At 40.0% G+C, this 26,149-nt stretch overlaps 1 protein-coding gene across 3 annotated transcripts in view; it reads left to right on the plus strand.

The window, feature by feature from the left end:
* GAN (gigaxonin) overlaps window positions 1–26,149 on the plus strand; it is a 42,129-nt gene that overhangs the window by 5,883 nt on the left and 10,097 nt on the right. For 2 of the 3 annotated variants that reach the window (XM_064459644.1, XM_064459645.1), the window contains exons 2-11: window positions 8,027–8,141; window positions 9,011–9,361; window positions 9,863–10,080; window positions 11,013–11,134; window positions 11,605–11,717; window positions 12,825–12,974; window positions 13,278–13,414; window positions 13,923–14,051; window positions 20,996–21,105; window positions 21,871–23,984. In XM_064459644.1, the coding sequence (XP_064315714.1) occupies window positions 8,027–8,141; window positions 9,011–9,361; window positions 9,863–10,080; window positions 11,013–11,134; window positions 11,605–11,717; window positions 12,825–12,974; window positions 13,278–13,414; window positions 13,923–14,051; window positions 20,996–21,105; window positions 21,871–22,052 (1,627 nt within the window). In that variant the 3' untranslated portion in view covers window positions 22,053–23,984. Of the gene's footprint in view, window positions 1–8,026; window positions 8,142–9,010; window positions 9,362–9,862; window positions 10,081–11,012; window positions 11,135–11,604; window positions 11,718–12,824; window positions 12,975–13,277; window positions 13,415–13,922; window positions 14,052–20,995; window positions 21,106–21,870; window positions 23,985–26,149 lie in introns of those variants that run through there. The other variant, XR_010374297.1, reaches the window with a different exon arrangement.

Genomic DNA, 26,149 nt, shown 5'->3' on the forward strand with positions numbered 1-26,149 from the left:
GCTCCTACACATCACGCAAAGGGAGAACTGGAAATCAGAGCATCTTGTTTACGCAGGAGAACTTGAGATGAAGCTTCTTGGCCTTTCTTTGTATCCGAAGACGCGCAGTTCATCTGCATGCCTGATGCAAGAGGCGAGTTGGGGTGGAAGGAGGTGTGGCAGGATGGAGCTGCTTGGGATGTCTGTGTAATTTATACTCTGTAGGTTGCCTTTACACCTGCATTAATTGCCTTGTTTGGCAAAACTTTTGTTATTGAAAGAACCTTTTTATTAAGAATTTTTCTTGCACACTTTAAAATGCATTTTGTGGCTGGAGCAGGGCTGTTCTGAAGGCACTCATGTCTGAAGAAACTCATTTGGAGTTGATGAGTCTGGAGTTCTTGATTTGTGTGTTTTTGGTGTGGTGTTTTTTGTGTGGTGCGTTTTTTTTTTTATTTGAATCTGTTTTGTTTGCATTGGTCTCAGCTACAGTTAAAAAAGGAGCTTTCTTGCCATGTTGACTGACAACTATGAAAAGTAACTAATGGTTTTAAAGAATTTGTTTCTTCACTCTCTGTTCAGACCTCTTATTTCATATATTGTAGAAAGCTTTCTCTCTGTCCTGATACTGAGTACCAGTGTAGAGCTACCTGTACATAGGGGAGTCTCCTGTTTTGTCTCCTGTGGTATGCCTATGCCACTGCTTGATATTTCCAAGAAAACAAACAAACAAAATCACTGTTACAACAGCTCCAAAATTGCTTGTTGCCTATCAAGGAAAGACGTTCTTAATACCATGTAGTTAGTGGCTGGTTTATGTCCTCAGACACATTGGTTTACATCTCCTGAATGACTTTAAGCTGCCTAGTACAGCTCTTGTAATTGTTTATGGGCACAGTTAGTACTCTGATTGCAGACTCTTGGCTCTTCCTTCTTGTGCTGGTCAAATGCCCATGCCTTGTTCCTTTTTTCTCTTGGCTGTGTCATCACTTCCTATGATAGTCCTCCAGATGTTTTCCAGCTCCCAGTGTGTCTGGAGTTCTCGTGCCTTCCTCTGTTGGATTCCCAAAGACCCACAGTGCTTGTCACGTCTTCCAGCTGTCCCACAATACTACTCATGCACTTATAACTTTGTCCATTCAACTTCATACTTACCAGTGATTATGAAAATCTTTTTTCTGATTCTAATGCTTATTTCTCCCATGTGCTGTAAGGATAAGTGAGGTATAAAAACTTGATTAAACCAAGTTTTCTCAGCAGGTTCATTGGTGTTTTCCAAATATGATTTTAGTAAGTCACAGGAATGTTTGGATTATTAGAGACACACTACACAGCATTGCATTTCTTAAATATATTTAATGGTGAGTTTAACAGCATGGGTATGGTACTGTACTTTATCCTTCTAAAAAAGCATTTTCAACAAGGTGAAAGCAGAGTTAATTTGAAAGAAGACATATTTTCAAGTAAGATACAGTTAATTTCTTGGTTTAACACAGTATTCCAGAAATGTCTTCCTTTGCTTTTCCAAGGAAGTCCTAGTTCCAGCTTGCTATCTAATAGCTGTAACGCTGCTGTTTAGTAGAAGGCTAAATTTTCAACTGATGTGGACTGGAAATCTCATGAATCATCTATTTAGTGAGTGAACTTGAGTGTCATGTGTAGCACAAAAATTGCATAAATATGGTACAGATTTAGGTAAGAAGATGCTTCGAGTGTTCCATGCGAGCTAGCCTGCTGCCCATTGAGGAACAGGGATTAGCTACTTTTTCCCTCAACTTTTAAAAACACAGAAAGAAAAAACCCAAACCCACCTTTCTAAATCCAGTGGCAGGTATTTCTAATACAAGAGGCACATAATAGATCTGTGCTTCATGTGAGAAGAGCTGAACCGCTGACTGCTGAACTAGATCTACTCAGCTTCACGCATAGATGAGGCCGAGTTGTGCTTCGTGCCACGTACGAGGTGCATGGCACGAACCATCAGTGCCCAACAGCCAGCTCATCCGCATTGCTTGTGATTGACTTGTTTGTATGCTCAGCTGGTGCATTTGGTTGGTTGTTTTCCAAGTTGGCATAAAAAAAAAAACAACCCCTAAGTAAAATGAAATTGCAGATACTTCATGCTGCTGAGAAGCTCCAAGAGTTTGTTCTTGGGGACTGTGTTGGTTAAGTGTGTGTTCTGTCTACTTAGGGCTAACTCACATGTTTAGGCAAGATGTGCTGGTTGAGGGTAGATTTCCAATTGAGATTACAATCTGGTTTGGGATGAGCTCAGTGTAGTCAGAGTAACTTCAGATTTTCAGGGTAAACAAGCTCTTCACTGAGCAAAGCCTGAGCCCTGTACCTGTCCCCTGTGCTGCTGCTGAAGGAACTGCTTTGTTCTCTTTCTTATGGGGGGGGGCTAACATTTTTGCCTGACTTAAACATTCCAACAGATAACACCTAGGAAGACCTTGATGCTTTTGTTTCTCTTAAACCAAGCAAAGCAACTTCTGCAGGTTTTTGTGCTGAGCTGTTAGGTGGACTACTTTGCCTTGAGACCTGACTGAAGTTGCAGTTACAGATAATCTTAAGAAGAGACACATACAAGAGGCATCGCCAAAATCCTCTGAGAGCTGGCACCCGTTGCAGGGTGTGGTGAAGACTGTCTTTTATGTGTGCTGCTAAAGGCCAGGGTGCAACCTCAAAGAAAACCTTCTGATTTGGTTGTAAAATATCTTTTTGGAGGACGGCAATGGGTGGAGTGAACTGCTGCATCATGGTTTTGTCTGACCTGTTTAATAACGTGATTATTAAGGGTTTTTTTGCATGCAGGAAGACCAGCTTTCATGGGAGAAAATGTTGCAGGAATAAAGGCAGACAAATGAAAAAACGTCACCATTAAAATGGTCACTCCTATGTAGGCTTAATTATATTTTACATGGAAAGCTTGGGCTCAAACCTACATAAGGAAGCCTGGATGAGGAGGAGACTAAATTGACCTGATGTTTGCATCAGAAGCAGAATTTTTAAGTTTTCTCCTTACTAATGCAAAATCTCAAAGTACTCACTTGCCATTTTTGGGAGTGAGTCATCCCTGTGAGCATGTTTTAGGTTTGATGCATGTCTTTGCTGGAAACATTTGTTGGAGGTGTAACTTCTTCAGAGAGCATCAGAGAGCATTTTAAAATGAAGGCCAAAACACTGGTGCGGGTAAAGGATACGTCATCAAAACCCAATTTTATTACTCTTTGTTTTGGAATGATGGCTTTGCTACTCTCATACGAGTTTGCTAGTATGGCAATATTGGCAAAGCTTGCATAGACTAGCTCTTATAGCTAGTCTGGGGCAAAATCATTAATTTGGAAAGACAGCTCCTTTAAAAAAGACGCGTGCTTCCCTCTTGTCTCTTGCAGCTTTGTTCCTGACGCCCTGCTACAGCTGTGTAAGTAGGTCAGCAAACTGCGTTGTTTGCAATCCGATGACGTGAGAGGAGGTAAAAGTTTTGTGTTGCAAAGCATCAAAACCAAAGTGTCTGTCTTTTGTTTCCCAGATTTTTCGAATGTTTTTCACTGTAAATATCGTAAACCTGCTTGAGGTGAATGTGGTCTAGAACATTCTCATCTACAAAGGCACAATCTTTGCACACAGATGTTTTCTTTACCTGTTTAAGTACCAATATACCAGTGCCCTAAGGGTTAAAGCATTCTGAGTTTTACTGTTGTTCTCTTTATAACTTATGTCACCATTTGAGAAACACATGGGTTATCTTGTCATAATAGTTGACAAATAAGGCAGAAGTTTGAAAGATAAACCGAATTATGACTGACTCAGGAAAGCAAGCTTGATCAGTGGCGGCTGAATTAGTTGGTTTGGTTTTAATTTTGTTTGTTGTTTTGTTTGGTTGTTAGGTTTTTTTTTTATTATTATTCCCTCTCCTGTAAACTGTCAGCTGTAAAGCATAGGAAAAACAAGTTTCCGACACAGGGACCCTTTGTCAGTGTCCTTCCCATGCATCGTAACTGTCCCACAACAGTGCTCCCACACGGACTCAGCTGTAAGGTTGGGAAGTATGACTATGTGTTTTTCTTTGTTTTGCTCTTTTAAAATGAGAGGTAAGTTGGAAGGTCCATCTTGTTAAAATTAAGAACTGTAGACGGTCTTAAATTTATCTGTTGGGGTTGTTTTTTTTTTAATCTAGTTTATGCTGCGAGATGTGCGTTGTGAATCCTAGCAATATCAACATTTGTTCTTAAGCCCTTGTATTAATTTTAATGATTTACCTTGCTTATATTGGTGCTTACGTATACAGAAAAGGTATTGGAATTTTTTTCCTCATTCTGCCTTATGTAGTGTCATTTGAGATGACTCATTAGGATTGTATTCCTTAAGTGATGTGGAAGTGCAGATTCTAAATTTGTCACAGAGACAAACAATATCAAAACACACCATAAACCCAAACGTTCTTATGCTCGAGGTGTAGTATGTGCCAAGCAGTTTTCCTGACCAGGTACAAGAAGCTGGGGTGAATGTTGTTATGCAGTTACAGAACACTATTTATTTTACTGGAAGCAATTTCAACTTAAAATTATGATCTTCTTAATTAAAAAATGGAAAACTTCCTTTTAAAACATATATGGAGTCAGGATGCTCAAAATTAAATTACTTAAGAAAACAGGACTAAGTTGCCTTGCTTTGTTTCCCCCAGCTCTATATGTGCCTCAGCTGTACTCTGCTCCCAGCTAAAGGGTTTTCTGGTTGGCTGTGGGAGTCCTATTTCCTTCTAAATCTTGACGTTCAGGTCTTTCACCTGAATTAAGGAAGATTGAGGCAGCCTTTTCTGCTGTGGTTTGGCAACTTAGAGTGCTTTTAAAGTAATTAGAAATGTTGTCCGGAGTAGGCAGCTCCCATACGCATGTGTTAGAAGCAGCTGTGCTGCAGCTGGGCACATCTCTCTGTACCTTGGTTCCTGAGTGCCCCTTCCAACTTTCTGCCACACAAATCATAAGCTGAATAAATCACCATGGGGAACAGCATGGTGGGAAGAAAACATCCTCCTTCCTGGGATACTGACAGATTTTAAAAAGCTCTGCTTAAGTATAGCTAGAAATGTTTTTTCTAAAGGGAAGTTTGAGAGAGGACCAGGGTATTTCACAGCATGCTGCCTGCTCTGTCTTTCTGAACTGGGAACAAATGTGTTTTGAAATGTTCTCATTCTCTGTTGCATGTGTTAAGACAAGGGTGCCCAGACCTCAGTTTGCTAGAGAGGTATAGGTGCAGGTACCAGCTGATGCTGTGTGATGCAAGAGGAGGCATCGCTCCTTGCCCTCCGCTTACATACCTCTTAATTTTTTTCTCCCCCCTCAGCTTGCTTTCCACATTAGACTTGCAGTTTTCTATCTTAAACTTTTTGAGCCCCAAACGTGATTATGATAGGTCCTTGCATGACTCTCTTCCTCCCCTCTTCCCAACAACCAGTAGCTGCCCTGGGGTACTTGACGTGAGCAACAAGGAGTACCTCCAGCTGCCCTTTGGGAATGGTTCTTGTCTCATAGCTCAGAAATCTTTGTACCAAAATAAATAACTTAGTAGTTCATTAACTTAACTAACTACTGCTTCTCAGAACAGATGATGGGAATAAAGCTTACTCTGAACTGGGATGCATTTGCATAAGGCGAATATTGCCCACATAGGAGTATCTGTAACTTTTAAATCAATTAATTTGTTCTCAAGGTTATTTTTCTGCTTTCAGTTTGTGTTTTGGGATTGCATCAGGGGTTGGTTGGTTTCTCTTCAGGTTAAGAACTGTTGATGCCTAAAAAAGTACACAGTAATTAGAACATCTAGCCTGATAAGACCCAAAACCTCTGAACAACACTTCCTTGTTACTAGGAGGCGTCAGTGTGAAGTCCACGCAAGAGGTGATTTAGCTTGGGTGTGTACAGGTGATGCTAAGATGAAAGGCAGTGATAAGTAGCTCTAGTCCTTTCCCTAATCTCTTCCTAAATGCTGGCATGCAACATGTTTATTGCATGCCTTCCATCTGCTTTAAGCCCCACATGTGTTGGACTACCCAGGTTCTGTATATTTGACCACACTGGCTACTCATAGGTACCTGATACATGTGGAATATAGATACCATCTGACCGTCCTTTCTGGTGAAGGAAGCCAGATGCTGCAAACCTTGATACGTTTTATGTTAAATTAAAAGAAAACAGTTTTCTTTCATTGCAAACCCAGAAACCCAAAACTCAACCATAGTCGGCAGAATTAAAATTGAGCTAGTTTGGATAGGCTTGAAAATGTGTGTAAAGAAGCCTTGATACTGGGTTGGAGTTGAGAACGTGTGTTACTCTGTCTGTGTGTGTGTATGCTCCTTCATTCATTTGTAGTTGTAGGCACGAAAAATGCACATTCCACGTGGGTGAGGATGGTGTAAGTTGCAATGCATGTTGTACAGGATCGCTCGAGCTGTATGTTTTTGGTTTAGAAGTTTTCAGCTGACGAGTTGCAAATCAATGTCTGCTGTTGCAGCACGTGCTTTATTGGAAGTCACATAGACTGTTTAGAGGTCAGGCTTACTTTTTCTGATCTCTTTTCAAGTGTTAGGAAATAAACAATTTCCTAATCTATGTTATGTTGTGGTTGTTGTTATTATTTGTATTATAACTTGTTCTAGGTGCTGTGCAAACACAGACCTCGTGCAGTTGTGTGTATGCATCAGAGTAGCGTTACCTCCCAGAGTGTTCTGCTCGCTGGCGATGGGTCTTCCACAGCGTAGAAAAGCAATGTAAAAACAAGACCACAGATATGACTAGAGCTAAAATTACCATCCTTATTCACACTTAAGAATAGCTCCTTGTAGACTAGGATTTTATTTGATATGAGTTATATCTTATTATGTGAAAAACTATTTTATTCTGATATGAGTAAGTGAAGCAGAATCTGCCCTTAGCTAAGTCCTATTTATTTATTTACTTAGTATGAGTGTGGATAGTGGAAGACCGCAACAAACTGGACACTTTCAGTGAAGCACACCCACAGTTTTTCACATTAGGAAGCTAATTCTATCTAATAATATATTCAAATTAATAAAAAATGTTTTAGAAGCTTTTATTTAAATGTGCTGTGAAATTGATATCTATATATGCAGACAGAGAGGCAGTGAAACAAGTTTTCTGGTCTCTATATAATGTATCCTTGCCTAAAGCATGGAAAAAAGATGTTCAGAATGAAATTTTATTAGCTCTTGTGGCAGTTTTCACTAGACCGGTGGACACTGCTCCCTTTTAAGTTTCAAAAGTTGTCTGTCCTGGAAAAAGTGTTTGTACTAACAGATGATGGAAAGCAAAGCTGTCTGGTGTATTGTTACTATTTTCTCATCTTTTTTTCCCAGTCCTCCTTTGCTCTGTTCAAAGGTAGATCAAACTGTTCCTAGTATTTTTAAAGAAATTGCTCATAAGTGACGTGTCCACTGATGTAGATGGATATTTAAAGCTGGGCTGAGCAGCACATGGGCTGTTTCCTACAACTGTGAGCACACAGCCAGGCATAGCATTAGGCTGATAACATCATAAACTACACGAAATGGTAACGCAATCCAAATATTTGTGCTGTCAGTGTATATTCTGATCACATCTGCTCACTGTAATTATTTTTTTCTTGGTAAAATCTTTTTCTGTTTTGGGGTTTTTTCCCCCCCACCTTTATCAAAGCAAATTCTTGTGTTTCATCTGTCAGCAGAGCTGCTGTTCTGTTTGAAGTTCTGAGTGAAGTTTTTGAACACTTGTGATGAATGAGCTGGGAAAAAATTACTTTGAAGCCATGAATAGTTTGCAAGGCTAACGTATTTGTTCAGTTTGGAAATGTGATGAGCAATATTAGAGACCCTACATACATCCTTTTCATGCTAATTCAAGAGAGGCAATTTTCACATCATACTGTAAGGTTTTAATGTCTCTGTTATAGCTCAAGTGATCCATAGCTAGCACTTGTTTCTTCAGAAAAATGAGAGCAAACGTTGCCCAGTTTGTGAGCATTTTTTTATCTTTCTTTTCTCCTCTCTTAGAACAAAATTGAATTATAATCCTCCAAAAGATGATGGCTCAACGTACAAGATTGAACTTGAAGGGATATCTGTTGATATCATGAAAGAGATACTAGATTACATCTTCAGTGGGCAGGTATGGTATTAAAAAAACCTAGATGGAAACTGAACTATTTGGCAAAATAACCTGGGTTTTTAACATTGTTATCCTAAAAGATAAGCCCATCAAGGCTTAAAGCTTTGTGATAAAACCTCCTCAAAGTGATCTATCATGCCAGGGCTGTGCATATGAAGTAGAGGCAATGGGCTCTGCAGGAGCTGTCTCCACTCTTCTCCTGCAGTGGAGACAACTCTTTTAGAGTCAATGTCAAATGCTCGTAATAAAATTTGTGGCTACCTTCAGTAACTTGCTTTAAAACAAGTTAAATCTGTCTTTGACAGCCGCAGAAGAGAACTGGGTTGATAGCAATAGAGATTGAGACCCCATCACTGAATGTTACAGCACGTCAGGCGTCCTCCCTCTTTGTGCCTACCTCTCGGCCTCTTGTTGCTGACAGCATGCCCCTTCAGGTGGTTGTGCCAGTAGCCTTAGCAGGAATTGAAGTCGGTGTGTCTGGCTTATTTGGAACCAGACTGAGATTGCTGAATGAGTTTAACTTTCAGCAGAAAAAGAAGAGGCACATGCGGCTCAAAATTCTCTTCTGGATATGCATTTTGAAAAGTTAGTGATTTATTGCAGCAAAATTCATTTTAGGTTCCCGGATTAGGTGAGCAATTTTATAGGTAGTTCAGGCGCAAAATTCTTGTTGACACCTTCTGTCAAGCAAATGTCTTCCCATCCCTGTGTTAATTTATAAACATGTAGTAGTCATATCAATTTCTCATAATATTTATGCTGGCATTAATACTGCATTTTTCAGCCACTGAGAATGAGTGTAATGAATGCGGACATGTCATGAAACAAATGAGCGATAGTAGCTATAACTTCTAAATTGATTCTTGCAGATCAGGCTAAATGAAGAAACTATCCAAGATGTGGTACAGGCAGCTGATCTCCTGCTGCTTACAGACTTAAAAACTCTCTGCTGTGAGTTTTTAGAAGGTTGCATAGCTGCTGAGAACTGTATTGGTATTCGGGACTTTGCACTACACTATTGTTTGCATCATGTTCACTACCTTGCCTCAGAGTATCTGGAAACTCACTTTCGAGATGTCAGCAGCACAGAGGAATTCTTGGAACTGACTCCTCAAAAATTGAAAGAAGTGCTGTCGATGGAAAAGCTCAATGTTGGAAACGAAAGATACGTCTTTGAAGCGGTGATTAGGTGGATTTCTCATGATTCAGAATCGAGAAAGGTCAGGACATCTGAATGTTTATATTTTGAATGTGGGCCAAATTGGTGTGTGTATTCTGATCGGTGGGAACTTAAAATAGATATGTTTGTTTCAGAGCTAATTTTGCCTGAAATGCGGGCAGCAGGATTGCGGTAAGAGAGTGAAAGCTGTGTTGATTATTATCATCTGCTGCCTTTATTATTTAATAGGCTTTAAGAAAAAAAGTACGTTTTTGGCATTTGATGATACAGTCTTGTCTCTGTAGAGAGAAAGTGAGTAGCACGTTTGTAGTGAAACTTTGAAGACTTTGACTATTGAATAACAGAAGTAAAATATTCATACTATATATGAAGTAATGTATACACACGTAATAGCGTTGTGTTGTGGATTTTTTGATATTTGGAAGTAATAACAAATACTTTTAAAAGTTTTTGATAAATACAGAAGCATCTGTATGTGCGAGTGCCTTAATGCTGTTCTGTAAAGTTTGGGAGGTTTTCTGGCATTTGTCTCTTTCTGTAGGTTCACATGAAGGATGTCATGTCAGCAGTGTGGGTTTCGGGCTTAGATGCAGCGTATTTACGTGAGCAGATGATGAGTGAACCACTGGTACGGGAGATCGTCAAAGAATGCAACAATATTCCCCTCACACCGCCCCAGCAGGGAGAGGCGATGCTGGCCTCCTTCAAGCCCCGGGGTTACTCAGAGTGTATAGTGACTGTTGGTGGAGAAGAACGAGTGTAAGTACGAAGTGGCATCACAGGCTGTCACAGCTGGTAAAAATACAAGTGTCTAGCATTTGTGGCACGTCTGAAACCGTGTGGAGAGAATATGTGCACCTAATCGGCTTATTCCTCTTATCATTTGAGTTTGTTTTTAAGTTGGTCAGGCACACCTAAAATACCTTTGTGATTGATTCAGCAATAAGTAGTTATTTTGTGATCATTTTCTGACATTCAACATGTAGTAGGCTTACAGTAGGATGTGTTGTTTGTTCAGTAAGTGTTGGCTGGGTTCTTTTTTTAAACTGAATAGGCTTTACTCAAAATAAGCACAGAACATTGGAGAAACACTTTTCTAATGATCTGAAAAGCATTTATAATAAATCTTAAAAATAATGAACGTGTGCTTTAACTGTGATGTTTAAAATAGCTGTGGTTCCAAAAAAAGTCATTATTGGTGCATCTGAGATGCCAGGTCAGAATTCTGGTTCCACACAGCAACCCTTTTCTTCTCTTGACTACCCCTTGCAGTAGAGGGCAGGGGTTTGTCCTGTTCAAGTAAGTTTAGCACTTAGATATTTGCTCTTTATAGAAGTGTGGTAAAACACTCTAATAACATTTTGCACATCAGTTTGTGCATGGCTTTATTCAGACATTACTAATACTATAGGTTCTTTTTAGTTTGTTTAAGGTTCTTGCATAGAAAATGTTGCAGGCAGATAAAGTATGAATGAAGTGCCTCTGCTTTTTATGTCTCCAGTCTGTACAAAAATAAATTTACACATACTTGGTTTGGGGGCTGCCTTCTTACCAGGGAAATGCCACACTTTATGAATATATATCTTAAATAATGAACAAGCGAGTTTCAGATGCAAGTTGTTAACAGTGAACTCGTAAAACTCTGTCTTGTCTTTCTGTTTTTATCTGTTCCCTCCCCACCCTGTGTTCAGATCACGGAAACCAACCTCAGTGATGCGGTGTATGTGTCCTCTTTATGATCCCAATAGACAGCTCTGGATTGAACTTGCTCCTATGAGTATTCCAAGGATCAATCATGGAGTATTGTCAGCAGGTAAAGGGGAGCTTTGTATTTGTAAAGTCAATATTATGAAAACTTACCAGTGCCTCAAAATCTTGTAATAATAATTTTTTTCTTTAAGATTGACTGCACTGGGGTTATTTCATGCTTCCCCTTTGTCTGCCCAAAACATTACTTGATTCTGTGAAAATCTCTGTCATCTGAATGTTTTAAAGTCACTGTTCCTGCAACACTTTGTGGGAATCTGCTGCATCTGTCTCTAGGAGTATTTAATGTTTTAAGTAAATTCTAGTTGCTGCATCACTGAATATGTTGAAGAGTATCTGCAGGGGTAGACTTGGGGCCAGACATAAGTAGGTGCTTTACCTTCTCCAGTCAGTTTGACCCGTGACTGGTCTGAATCTCTTGGTGAATTCCAGGATACAGCTCACCAGTCACGTCATCTTGCTCAGTGTACAGGTGTGAGTCCTGTTTTTAAGATCATGTTACATTTTGTCTTACAGAAGGGTTTTTATTTGTGCTTGGTGGTCAGGATGAGAACAAGGGAACACTGAGCTCCGGAGAGAAATATGATCCAGATACCAATTCGTGGAGTTCCTTGCCACCGATGAATGAGGCAAGATCACTATCTAACTGTTGGGATTTAAGTTTTTACTTTGGCAAAATGTTCCTTTTCTTCTGCAAAATTTTATTCTGAATCTATGGTCACTTGCATCTTACACATTCAAAGTCATGCTACAGACTGGCTTCTGTTTATATCCTGTTGTTACACTTGTGGTCTGATACTGACCGCTGGATCTGGAAAAAGGAAAAAATTAGTGAAGAGCTAGCTGTAAAGATGAACTACAAAATTTCAGGAATTTCAAAATGTAGTCAAATAGTATACTTAAGGCTCTGAGTATTCTGGCCTTCTAAAACAAGAGAACTCTTAAATGGACAAAGGGATCAGACTGTGCAGAAAAGATGGACAGAGGGCTGGCCAACATACAGAACTTGGCTTGCAGAGACATATTTAGGTTTGGTTTGAGTTAATGCTTCCTTCTTCATGTTTGCATTCCATCAAAAAGTAAGAGTTTGTTACTTGTAAACATATATCTTAATACACCTGTGTTTTTATCTTCTTAAATCAGTGTAGGGTGTTTATTAAAATGTTGTTGTTTGCCACAGGATTTTCCTCATTACAGTCTGGTTGGCAAAGGCTGGTAGTTTTGGCCACGTTTGTAGTTAGCGAGGCATTAAGTTTCCTGCTTACTATGAGTAAGACTTTACAATACGTTATGTTTCCTGTTTACTGTGAGGCTGAGGGTGGCTGTGCTCCTACGTACAAAATAGAGGAGCTGCCTTTTCACAGATAATGGGTCTGAGTTTTGCGGCTGTAGAGACCTGAAAGCAACAGCTCCATTGTAGACACCATGCCTATGCAAACTGAAATACGACCAAGCCCTGTTCTTGGATTTCTATGCAGTCTCTTCGGCTTTTGCTGCACTGTCTTTTTTGAATACCCTTTGTTATGTTTAGCTGAACAAAATGATCTTATTCTGGAGTTTAGGACTTCACTGTTTAAAAACCAAACCAAAACCAAACCCCCAAAACAACCAACCAAACAAACCCCAGGCATAATACCAATATCACTTTGCAGACAGATAATGCTGAGAAAATATTATATTCATTTACTCACAATGGCATCATGTTTTATAATGTTGACTTCATTGATGTTCCTTAGGCACGACATAATTTTGGTGTGGTAGAGATTGATGGAATTCTGTATATTCTGGGAGGTGAGGATGGTGAAAGGGAGCTAATCTCTATGGAGAGCTATGATATTTATAGCCGGACCTGGACCAAGCAGCCAGACTTGACCATGGTTAGAAAGGTAAGTGGTATGTTGCATGTTATACGTTACTTATTGTTAAATAGTTAATGCCAACATATATATTTTTTTTTCCAACCTTTTTCTTCAAGTAGAAGCTGTATCAGTCTCGAAATGAGGGAGAGCAGCTGCTTTATTTAAATACCAAAGCAAAACTGTGGCTGAGAAAGTTTATGCACAGCATTTGACATGTGGTACAGGCAACCCAAATACATATGTGTGTGTATGCACATGTAGTGAGTTTTGAGCTCTTGATACTGCGCGTTTGTGTGTAATTTTAGATGTACTTTTTCCTTCTTCCACAAGATTGGCTGCTATGCAGCTATGAAGAAGAAAATCTATGCAATGGGTGGAGGCTCCTATGGAAAACTCTTTGAATCTGTTGAGTGCTATGACCCTAGGACTCAGCAGTGGACAGCAATCTGTCCTCTGAAAGAGAGAAGGTGAGTGGAAAATGGAAGGGGGGGCAGCTAGATTGCTGTGTACAACCTTTTTTAATACTCCCATGAGAGGAAGTTGTCCTTTCTTTGCTGAATCCCTGAAGATGGCTGTCAGAGGCCCTAAGGATTTTACCATGTCTCTCAGAATCATGGTGGCCTGTAGTTAACATGTGGCTGAGTAAAGATAAGCATCTAAGCAATAAATAAGAATTTTGTAGAAATAAATTCTTGATGTTACAATTAATACTACCCTGATACAAAATGAAAACCAGAAATTGTAGTTCAATTGGAGCTTCAGATTTTGGTCAGAGATAAATACTTCCCTGTTTGGTTCTTTATGTGGTCTGAATTAAGTGCTTACAATTCATATTCATGACTCACCTAATCTCGTTGAACATATAGGTGAGTGTGTGTATATAAATAAAAAAAGTATAAAAAAAGTTCAGAAGGATATATGAAATGGTTTTATATGTTACTTTTTTCTTTCTTTCTTTCTTATTTGGATTCTCAGATTTGGGGCAGTGGCCTGTGGAGTTGCTTCTGAGCTTTATGTATTTGGCGGGGTCAGGAGTCGTGATGACAGTCAAGCCAGTGAGATGGTGACATGCAAATCTGAATTTTATCATGATGAGTTTAAAAGGTAACTAGCTGTTGCTATGAATATAGAAAAATACATGGCGTACCCACTTGCCTGCCTGTTCCCCCACCCTTGCTTCAGCACTTCAAAGCATATTTGATCTTTTCAGGCATCTCTACTCGTTTTACCTTTTATGATCCAGTATGGCTGTTACCAAATATCCATCTGCTTCAGTGGCATGTCCCTCTAAGATACCAAGCCTAAACCCTGGGCTGCCATGTCAGTCTAGAGTTCCCTTAAACAGGAGAACCACCTTGATCAGGCAGGTAGTTTGTCCAGTTCTTCCTCCGCACTCTGCAATTCCCCCAAGTGCAGGGTACTGCTGCCCCCCACCTGTACTTGTGCCCATGGCTCCTCATGAGTGCTCATGGAGAGTGTAAGTATGTACAGGGATACTTCTCTGTGATCCATTCCTATCTCCAGGGGTTTGCAGCTTAGGGAATTCCTAAGCTAGAGGTAAGAAATTGCATGCATTTTTTGTTCCAAGCATTTATAGCTGCTTGCTTTTTGAACCCCTGTAGGCCTTTGCCATAGGAAAGGCACTATGGATGCTATACGTTTCGCAGCTACCTTGGCACGCTATGCATGGCTATTCTCCTTCTGTTTGTACTGAATCTGCTTCTGATGACTTCATTTGTTATCTCTTGGCTCTGGTATTGGAATCCGCTGTACTACATGTAGTTCTTATTCAAAATGTTACCTTAGACAGAATTTTGTCTAGTGTATAGTCACCGTATTCTCCAGTAATAACTGACAAGCTTTGGTTCCTTCAGTGTTTTTTTTTCTTGCTTATAACTATAAATTGGATGATTCTCTTTCTTATTAACGAAATTGAAATAAGACTTTGTGGTCAGATGTTTCAAGGCTTGTTGACAGTGGAGGAGATTAATACATCTGTGTTAGAAGTCAAGACTGATTTATGATGTGACCTGTGTAAAAGCACACGAATAGCAGATGTAAGTTCGTTATATAACTTTCTTGAAAGATGTAGATGTAAAGAGACTATTTTCTGTATGAAGAGGTCTTCTGTGTTGTTCAAAGTGATGTCCAAACTAGCTGTAATCAAATGAAGCTGGAGAAAAAACACTGTTTAAAGTCATTATGGGAAGCAGACAGATAAGAAAGGCTATTGCTGCTGATGCTCTCTAGCATTTTCTAGCCCTGTCGGGGTGTGGGGAAATGCTGATTAACTTTTGGGCAAGAGGTCTTTGAAAGGGAAAGAATTCTGGGAAGAAGTGCCCCCCCCCCCCCAATCTCCTGCTTGCTATTTCTAGTTGATTTGCCAGAAATATTTCCAAGCTGATTCTGTTCTCTAAAAGGTGGTATTATAATAGCTCGTGATTCCTCACCAGTGACTGCAAACCTGTTTCACTGGTGGATACAGACTGAGCTTTCAGATAGTGGAGTTTGAAAAATCTGGGAGGTTCCAGCCTAGGTGCTGCAGGTGAGTCCTTGGTGCCACCTGCTGACTGCAGCACAGGCACCTGCCCAGCAGTATTTATAATTATAAATATCAAAAATTATACATAAATATAATTATAATAAAAATCCAGTTGCTTCGGGTCTTATTCTAGCACCCCGTATGTTGTGTGCATGGCATGAGGGCTGTGCTGGCACAAGTGAGGCAGCAACAAATAATCTGCATCTCGAGTTGCTGAAGGAGGCATGCATTGAGGGCTGCTGAGATACTCAGACTTTACCTTTCTGCTCTGGCACCGCTCAGAATTTGAGCTTAGATATTTAAGTCAGCATAAATCTGTGCTTGCACTGCAGGCAGTTCACAGGTTGCATGTGCTCCACTGGAAATGGAGGGCCAGTGAAGATGAGGATGATGGCCAGTTCTGCTTCTGGTGCTGCTAGCAGGGGTTTGTGCCTCTGCTCTTGGTTTTGGAAGGCCCCCGGTTCCAGCCCTGGGAGGCAGAAGGGGTGTTACTGGCCAGAAGAGGGTGCAGTGTTACTGTGTTATGTTCTAGCCTTCCACCTCTTGGGGTCTAACAGTTACCCTGAATTTCAGTACCCTTGGAGTGCTGTGCGGGATAGATGCCTTTCAGGGTGGCTGTGGCAGAGAGTGTAAGACCTGAGCAGTTGTACTTATGTGGAAAAGAGAGAAAATAGCCATAAAGGGACTTCAACATGCAATTAGCAAATGTTTCTGCCTGCCAAATACTGAGACAAAACACTTTGCCTGGTATTCGTCTTTGAAGTAAGATTGAATCTGGAAAATTATCGCCATTTTATCATAATAGTGTTTCACGAATATCAAATGAATACCAAATGAAGCAAGCTGGCTCTCTGGAAAACATGAGGGTATTGTTTCCTGGGCTGATTTCAGAAATAGCAGAAAACAAATCTAAATCACTTTATTTTGAGTGAAGGATGAAAGCTTAAAAAATAGGCCTCTCTCAAGCCTGTGAAAGCCTTATGCTAAATACCAATGTGTGTGTTTGATTAGTTAAGCAGTTCCACTTGGACTGAGTATCCTGTGCTCTGCTGTGCATCATTACTCAAGAGTAAAGCATAAGTGATGCTATAGATTTTACCACAGGCAGACAATACCTCTCTCTCAGTTCCTTAGCGCACAGTTAATGTGATATATTTAAAAACTGATTCTTCACCTTAAACATCATGCAGGTACTACAAAGTGATTAATTTGTAATTGAGAAGTATGTGTATTTCCTCAGCAGTAGTTTCTGAACCAAAAAAAGATAACTAGTCCCTTCAAACCAGCAGCTTCAAAGAAGGAAATAAGCACCTTCTGACACCACAGCGCATACTCTTGTAGTGACAGTGAAGGAATAATACTGGAACTGTCAGAGCTGAAATATCACGTTGACGGTGTATGTGTATATTATTGACAGAAGTCCACAAGTGTTGGGTGAAGAGAGATTTGTGGAAAGGAGGAATGTTTGCAAGATCATTTAGCAGCAGTGGGTCAAAAGCACAGCACATAAATTCTAGCAGTCTCAAACCAAAATTCGTAGTGTTTTTTAATGGTGTTATATCAGTATTGCGTACTTCATAATGAGCTACAGACTCCTGCAGCTGTTTTTAAGTAAGTACAGAACTCCATTGTATTCACTTTCTTTTTCAATGGAAAGGATTTTTTTGTACTGTGAGTTCAGCCATCAGATGCTGCTTGTTTACAGGTACATGCGGCAATGCACACGTGTGTGATCTGCATCATTTTTCATGTGCTTCAGCTCTCCTTACCTGAGAATACTGGATCTAGCATCATCCTGGGCATCCAGAGTCCATGAGGTCCTGAGTTATGGGTTCTACTTAGTGTATATGTCCTAAGTATGTACTTACATCAGTATATGAACATTAATTCATATAAACTGGCATAATTCTGGCTTGAGTTGGATTAAAGGACTGAAGTTTAACTTGTTTAATATTGCTTACTTTGACAGTAACTCACTCCAGAATAACTCACAGTGCACAGTCTTTCAAAACTGTTATTCTTAACCATGACGCAGACTTTTCTAAAGCCTAGGAATATGCTGAGATCTTCACACTAGCAAAAAAATAAACACTGAGACTCCTGCTAAGCTGTACTGTATAAACAAGTAATAAAATAAATGAAGTGAGACAGAGGAGTAGCATAGACGTGAAACACGGACAGGATAATGTAGAAAATAATTCTGATATTTTGAAGTATTTCTATAACTGAGATTTCTTTAAATTGATAAATCTTTTGTCAGCCTGTTTTTACAGTCACGTGCATGAGTGAATTTCGGTGAACCAAGGATAGAAAATATGTACGTCAGACTGCAGGTTTTCTCAGGATGTAGCTCTTTTTCTTTTCCCCAAAAGCTATAGATTGAGCTTTGTGTGCGTTGTATCCTGTTCTTTAAAATATTGATCAAGCTAAAAATAGACTTTTTTTAAAAAAAAAAAGTGAAAGTAGGAGACGGAGATGTAAGGATGTCCTTTGCTCAATGATCCAGTGTTGGGCTGCTCCATAAAAAGCAGAAAATTTTAACTACTTACTAAAGACCTTGATGGGTCAGTCTTCCCTTCTGCCAGAGTTCACAATTTATAATACACCTTTTTGCATCACGTAGGTGTGTGGAGAATTGGTGATGTCTGTACACACTTTTTTTTTTATTTTTCAGTGTGCATTTTTGGAAATACTTAATTGAACACAAGTTGGCTTTAGGATTCTTTGCCAGAGCTGCTGGTGGAGCTCTGTCCTTGAGTATAGCCACTGCTGCCTTTGCTGGTGGTCTGTAAGTGAGGCAGGCTTCCTTCCTTCTTTTCACGAGCTCCTGGTTCAAAAGCATTATCAAAATTTGCAGTTATTGAGGGCGATAAAAGTGAGAGATACTTGTTTAAAAGCAATACTTGGTAAAAGCTCCTTTAAAAATTTTTTTTTTTTGCTTCTGGAACATCGTAAAAATAAGGAACTGCTTTCAGCGGTATATAAGTGGTAAACTAAATCTTGTAACACAGTATGTGTAATTAGGAAGATTCTTCCATTCAATGTGCAGAAATTTCATTAAAAGAAAGTGCTTATGCAAATGTAATGGGAAAAGTAACTGGCTGACTGATAGTGCTGTCCGATGAGAGGAACAGGGAGAAGATTTTCATTCGTATATAGGCATCCTTTCACAGCTGGTGTGAGCTTGAGGTGACGTGTCTGGAATATGTTGGTTCTGTATCGCATCTCTACTTCCACGTGGAAATAAAACAATTACCACCCTGCTTATTAATTGCAGTAGTATGGCTGGATTTTTTTTGTTTGTATCACTTTAAGACTGAAAAAAAATCAGGATTCCTTACCCTTTTTGTTTTTTAATTTGAGTGGAAACATATTTCAGTTTCAGAGGAGTCCTTTTCCTCTATGGTTACAGAAGTGTATGCTTGCTCCCCTGCTAACTCTCGGATTCGGTTTGAGTAGAGCCATCCTAGGGAAGTACGCAAGAGCTATGTTCCAAGGAGTGTTTTCAAATTCCTGAAGACTGTGAATTTTTTGTCATGGTGTTTTTTCCATACTGTTCAAATAGCAGGCACAACCCACATTAAGCTGGAGCTTAGTCAAATTCTGATGAAACGTGACCCCTTGCCCTTCCTGTCTTTGTTCCTTCCTAGTTTTAACTGCTAAAGCTGCTGTAAGCGTTCCTGAAAAGTTGTGCCTGTTTTTTGAAGTATATGCATTGAGGAAAGTTGAGGATGAATTTTCACAAGCAACTACAGATACTTTAATGTTGTCTTTTCTTGATGTGCAGTAGGAAAGTGCTTGGGTCCCACACTGTTGTGGATTTTTTAATTTAAACCCACAAACCTTGAATATCTAGTGCAGACAAACCCCTGAAGTTCACATATTTTGTAAGCTCAAACTTGATGAGTGGCTAGACTAAACTCATCTAACTTTGTTTTTTCCCCTTCTTTAACAGAGCCCTGTATTTACTATTAGAAAAACCCCCAAAAACAAACAAGCAAAACCCAAACAAAAAACCAAAAAACCAAAACAAAGGCAGACATTGCAGTCTTCCTCCTGCATTTCTTTGCCACTCATGCAGTGTTCGTAATTCTAAGTAACTTGGTGCTAAAAAGCAGTTAAAATACTGACTCTGTCCTCTTCCCGCAGTAAGGAAAGGAAGCTAATGAAATACGGGGAAAGGTGTTTTGCACTGTAACAGTTTCTGAATCAGTGTAGAGGACTTCTTTTCTCTGCTCTCAGTTCATCTGTCGTCCTCTGTGACAGCCACAAACTATTCCCTTGCTTTCTGCAGAATCTTAATCCTTCAGTGGATACCACAGACAAAATAATGGACAGCTAATCCTTTCATTTGGCCTTTAAAAATTGATCTCTCTTCCGTGGTATTTGAGATGTAGCAGCGTCTCCTTCAGTGCCAGAAGAGAGGCTTACTTCTGAATCACGGGTTAAGATAATGCTGAATTTTCAAAGGTCAGCAGTATCCGTGAGGGTATTTCCTAACTTCTTCCCTCAGATTAACCAGGTATGGCCATGAAAATACATGGGATGCTTTTCAAAGGTTTTTCAAACTTTCCTGTTCTCTGTATATTATTTAATAAAAGATCTAGGAGCAGTCACCTAAAATAGCATTGATTTGTATGTCTTCAGGGTCTGCAGCTAGTAACTGTGACAGCATCTGCAGAAGTGCAGGAGCATTTTGTGGAAGTTTGTTTTAGAACCTTAGAGGGGATGCTGACAGCTCTACATAAATGGCACATCTCTCCAAGCCAGTGTCCCACGTGGGTGTTGAGTACATACTCACCTGGTTTCCAAAGGCTTCAACATGGAAAACTGCTTTTCACTTGATGAAAGGATCAGGCTGATGTAGCATTGAAATGAGAATATGCTTCAAGTGAACATAGGGGACGTGTAAGATTGTCGTAGGAGCTAGGAAGTGATTGAAAAGAGCCCGATATGTGATCGGGAAGGCGCTGCTTAATAACAAGGCCTTGCTATATAGCAATTTGTTATTTTCCCTAGTAAGGGAAGACTTATGGTTTTATCGCTCTAATGATTTTAAGACAAAGCTGCCTAAAATTTTCTCTGTAGGGAAAATTGGCTGGCATAGCTATTGTAGATATTGTATTATATGTATAATATATGTATAATATAATATATGTATAATATAATATCTTATATTATATTGTCTTATATGCCTGCTTCCTTCCAGAAGGTCACACTGGGTGGCTGCAAGAAGAACTTATTCCAGATAGATTACACAGAGGAGTGGAGCAATTCTGAAATAAAGTAATTTCAGGATAAGGTATCCCGAACTTCCCAAACAACAGTACCAATTGCTCTCCTGGCTCGGAAATCTAAGACAATGTTCCTGACAGCTTTTACATAACAAATTAAGTTGTACGCTCTGCTTTTGATTCAAAGATAGCAGTTGCAAAAAGAACCTGGAATTCTTTTAACGTGCTCAATAAAAATTGCATACCAGGTTTTTTTATCATTATTTTTACAGGTGGATTTATCTAAATGACCAGAACCTATGTATCCCAACTAGTTCTTCCTTCGTGTATGGAGCTGTGCCCATCGGAGCCAGCATATATGTGATTGGAGATCTCGATACAGGTCAGAATTACAACTCTCAACCTCCTGTTGCTTGTCGTCTTCCAGTCTTTTAAATACGTGGCACTAGTGAGACTGAATTTTTTTAAAATAAAAGGCTGGGACTATGTTAAGTTACTGTTATCTTCCTGGGGATTTCACTGGATGTATAGGAATGTACAGGTTGGTTTTCTACACTGGAGCTCTGCAGAAACAAATTTAGTGCTGTAACCGTTTGGTTGATTAGCAGTTTGAAGGTCAGAAGGGATTAAGACTAAGAGTATGTTACTGCATTTGTCTAAATACAAGAAAAAAATGTTAGTGCCTGAGGTTATTTCTCCCGTCTTTGCAGCAGTTAGCAGGTGGTTCTGCATTTTGGAGACGCTATCCAGTGGCCTATATGGATGTGATAGTGGCTCTTGGCTCTAAATCCCACCTGAATAAATGTGTGCCGACAAACATAATACTCAGCTTTCAGCATCTGGCCACATAATGTAAAAAACATTTGGAAGACCACATGCTTTAGTGGCCATATGTACATATATGAGTGTGTAACAGGGCTTTCTACAAGACATGAAAGAGCAAATTTCCATATGTGGTGGGTTTAAGTAGATAAGAAATGTCAGACGAGTTCCCTTTTGGTAATAACTTCAACCATACATCCAGAAATTGATTTGTGTTTCAATGCATGCCCTTGTTCACCTATTTGCCTCATTAGAGGTTAAATGTGGTGATAGCTACAGTGTGTTTTAAGCATTTTGTCTTTTTTTTGTGCACGTGTGAACTCAGGTACAAATTATGACTATGTTAGAGAATTTAAAAGAAGCACAGGAACCTGGCAACGCACTAAACCGCTATTTCCATCGGACCTTCGCCGTACTGGCTGCGCAGCTTTGCGGATTGCAAACTGCAAGCTCTTTCGACTGCAGCTTCAACAAGGATTATTCCGCATTCGCGTACCTTCTCCGTGATCCGTATGCTGACAGTGGAGGAGACTGGAAGAATTCTGCGCAGTCCGCCATAATATAGCTCTATATAAAGGAAAAGCTGAGAATTACAGCTGAAACTTACACTGTATGCTGTGCTTTGGTATGGTAACTGTTTTTGTTTTAAATGCTTAAAAAGCTTGAGTCTCAGTTCTTGTTTCGGGAACAAATTACTTAAGTATACATTAAAAAGAAGACGGGGGAAAATAAAAGGGGGGATCAAGGAAACACCTTCAGTTGTAACCATTTGGAGTTTAAACCATGTTATTGAAGGAAGTTTTTTGTGTCTGAAACTGGTGGGATTTGGTATTCCTTTGGCAAAGTTTATTGAAAAGCAAAAAAGATTTAAGATGCATTTCCCCTGAGGGGAACTGATAAGAATAAATGTGCTATCTTGGACTGGATAGCTATAATACACAGAACCTATATGATAACCAACCTCCCTGGTATAATGCAAAGACTGTTGTTTGACCATAATGCCGTAGGAGATGTTGGTTGTTGCACCTTTTATTTCTAGTCCTTCCTCAAAAGTTAAGGTCTGTGCCTAAAAATGGTGGAGGTGTGTACATACGGTTTTTCATTCATTTGCGATGTTTTCATTCCTACAAATATTTTTAATATATTTAAAATGGACTCATCTGAAATGGATACAGTATACTACAGAGAAGTAAACTGGTTTTTCTATGCTGTCATTTGAATAGCCTGACGAACTGGTGTACAGATGGGTGGTGTGCATTTCTGCGTGGGCTTTGGTGCCTATTTCTTTGGAGTAAAAAGGGAAACGGTGTCTGGAACGGTCAGTGATGATTGCTGCTTTTGGTAAAGAATGACAAAACAAATTAAAGAACATAGGTTGTGTTCCTTTTTACTTGAGATTGCTTGCAAACTAAGAATGGTTTTAAAGACTGAGGATTATAGAAAGGTGCATTTTTATCTCTTAGAACAAAGGTGAAATATGACAAGGATATATTTGTTTTGCAGAAGACATGATTTTTTGGACTCAGAGTTAAGGAATATTTGTACAGCGACTTTAAATTGGGATAAAAAGAGGGTTTATTAATGGTTTACATGCGAAGAAACAGTCTTGTTTACTGCTGTCTGACTTTGAAAGCTGGGGTTTATGGTGTGGTTCTAGTGAAGAATTTCGTACGTTGCATTTTATTTCTTACCAAGTCTTGTTCACATCAGTAGTGATATTTAATTGACTGTTGTTCGTAGTCAAGATCAGCTGGTAGAACACTTTTACCTCAATTTTTTATTTCATTATTGTTATACTGGGTGGGACGTAACCTGTATTTATTTAAAAGGAATAAAATCAGAGAGATAGAAATAAGACCTCCTGCCCCTGAGAAAAAGAGACTCTGTATAACCAGTATTATAATGTCATACAATACTTTCCACTCTGCAACTTTGTGGACCTCAGACAAGCCAGTCCCTGCCCTCAATTGTGTTAGTGTAAACCTTCATCATCTTTATTGAATCATCTTAGATATGCTGAAATGCGATCCGGGACTAGCACAAAATAGTTATATTTCACTAAATATTCCTTGAAGAGACATTCTGAAACTTTCTTCTGCTCAGTCCTTCCATAGCGCTGGTGTGTGGTTGGAACTACTCTGATTCTGAGCAAAGGGGTGGGGTGGGGGGGAAAGAGGGCAGCAGCCAATCCATTGACCATTATTTATTTTTTTATTTGTACAATGCTGAAGTGCTGCAAAACTTGAACTATATACATCAATTTTCTGACCTATATTAGTTGGCATATTAAGTTTATATATTTATGCATTGCAGTAAACTTGGCGCGTGTGTGTATATATGTGTCCTTAGATTTTAAATTTATATATAATGCTTTACTACAGAAATGTGAACCACTATTTCCATCCTTGGCTGTCTTGTGAAATAAATCAAGTGCTGTTAGTTTATCTGTAAAACTTACCTTTTTCAAAAATCTGACATTGTTCAATTTTTTTCTTAGACAAAGTGCCAAGATCCCGTGTTCAAAAGTGATGAATGTTCCTTAAGTATCTCTTTCACTTTGGAGCTCAGCTTCCTAAGTGGCTTAGAAAACTATCAAAAATGTCATTCAGAATATTGCAGGCTGCTATCTCTTGAGTCCCTGTAGCTCCCCAGTATACTTGAGGGCATTCAGCATCCAGAAAACCTACATAATAAATGCACATAAGAAATCCAAATCATATATACTCTAGCAGTGTTTTGCAGTTAAAATTATTGAACCAAATGTTTACATCTAAAGTAGGATTAATAGTAGGGGTTTTCTTTTAAACATAAATAAAAAAACAAATCTGCTGGTAATAGGAGCATGTTGTGAATGCACTGGGTGAGATTTGACCAAGAAGTTTAAGCCTCTTCACCTGAAACAGCTACAAACTTAATTTCTTAGCACGCGTGTACTCCTGTCGCTTTCTGCGTGGTTGGTGGCCAGGGACCGAGTCTCTGGAGATGTTGTCTCCTGGAGTGCCGGGTACATGCTCAAGCTGAAGATGTAAATGTTCCTGACATCTCAAAACTGGCTTCCTTGGCCTTGCGTCAAGGGGATGGGGATTGCTCCCCATCTGTGTTGTCTGTGGGGCTGATCCGGGAGGTGTTCTAACCTCTGTGTGTGTAGGAGGGAAGGGATGCATCTTTCAGGGTCTGACTTGTGTCTGTCTGTCCGTCCAGTTCTGACCTGCAAGCCTGGTGACGAGTGCATCTCTTGGGATGTGCAGTAACCAGGTTTGCCTCCCAGCTTGGAGCAAGGCTTTGAAGCCAAGGCTCTGCTTTCTCCAGGGAGAGCCTGATTGCACAGATGAGGGTGTATGAGAGGGATAGCTGACCTCTGCCTTCTCTTGGGAGAGAGAAGGTTGACTTCAGTAGAGGAGGGAGGCTTTGATACTAGAGGTGCTGCGTGGAGGGAGGTCACCAGTTTCCTGTGCATGTTGGATGTGCAAACAGCTATAGATCGAAATGGGTTCACTGGAACGTGCTGCCACCCCAGCTGCCTCCGTTGTCCTGGCGGCTGTGTACCCCTGCGTGTGATGGCTGAACAACTTAGGGAGCAACTCACGAATTTTCTCAGTTTGCAGTCTAGGGTTTTTAGGTGGTTTGGCAGTTTAGTGACTTAAGTTGTCTTTTGCTTGGCGCAGTAGCCTTAATTCCTTCCAGCTTGTGCATTGGCACTCAAATTCAGCCAGTTCTTCCCCCCTGCCAGGTGACTTTTGGAATGATTTTCTTAGCTAGCTGTCCGTGCAGTCTGCTGGCTTCCAAACGTCAGGTTTTTAGGCGCCTTCCTTACTGATCTACCAAACTGGGTGCCTCGCTGGGGTTGAGTTCATCACAGCATTAAAATGCCGATGTTTTGAGACCATTGTCTATCGCTGAAGAGCGCTGCCAACTCGGTGCCCACCACACTTCAGCTTGGGGCTGGGGCCTTGGGGGCAGGTCTCAGGTGGTTGCATCTTGAGTCAGGCTCAGCACAATCCCAAGTGAGGACTGGCTGGGTCACGTTGCAGGCTTGAGTGATTTGGGTTGGGCCTCTGCGTCCTTTCCTTCCCCCTGCTGTAGAATTGGACAGACCCCAGCCGTTGTACTCAGAAAAAGCACTAAATAAGGGGTAGGGGTTGTGGAAGGTGGGAATAGCGGTGGCTTTTTTTTCTCCCTTCCCTCCACCTCTTACCACTGTTCCCCAAAAAATGTTTCCTCTTCCTTCTTCCGTGTGCAACAGGTCATTTTTGGAAAAACTCTGGAATTCCTAGTTTAGGCGTAAAATAAAAAGTTTGAGTGTACAAGTGTGTGTGTGTGTAATATAATACTGTAAGCACACAACAGTGTCCTCTGTGCTTGTTTTACATGTGTAGCCTTGTGGCTGCTCTGCACAGCAGAAAGAGTGATTACAGAAGCAAAGGTGTAAAGCGCTCATAAAATAAATCTCTTGGGTTTCTTAGCGGGCTGCGCACCTGGCCTGGACTCTGTTCTGTTCCCGGCCTTGTGAGATGCTCGTGTCCTAAAGAGTCGGTGTTGGATTTCAAATTCTCATCCTTTCTGTTTTTATAACCTGAAAAAGAGGCATCCTGAAGAGTCTTCTG

The sequence above is a fragment of the Phalacrocorax carbo genome, chromosome 8 (assembly GCF_963921805.1).
Source record: "Phalacrocorax carbo chromosome 8, bPhaCar2.1, whole genome shotgun sequence".
NCBI classification, from domain to species: domain Eukaryota; kingdom Metazoa; phylum Chordata; class Aves; order Suliformes; family Phalacrocoracidae; genus Phalacrocorax; species Phalacrocorax carbo.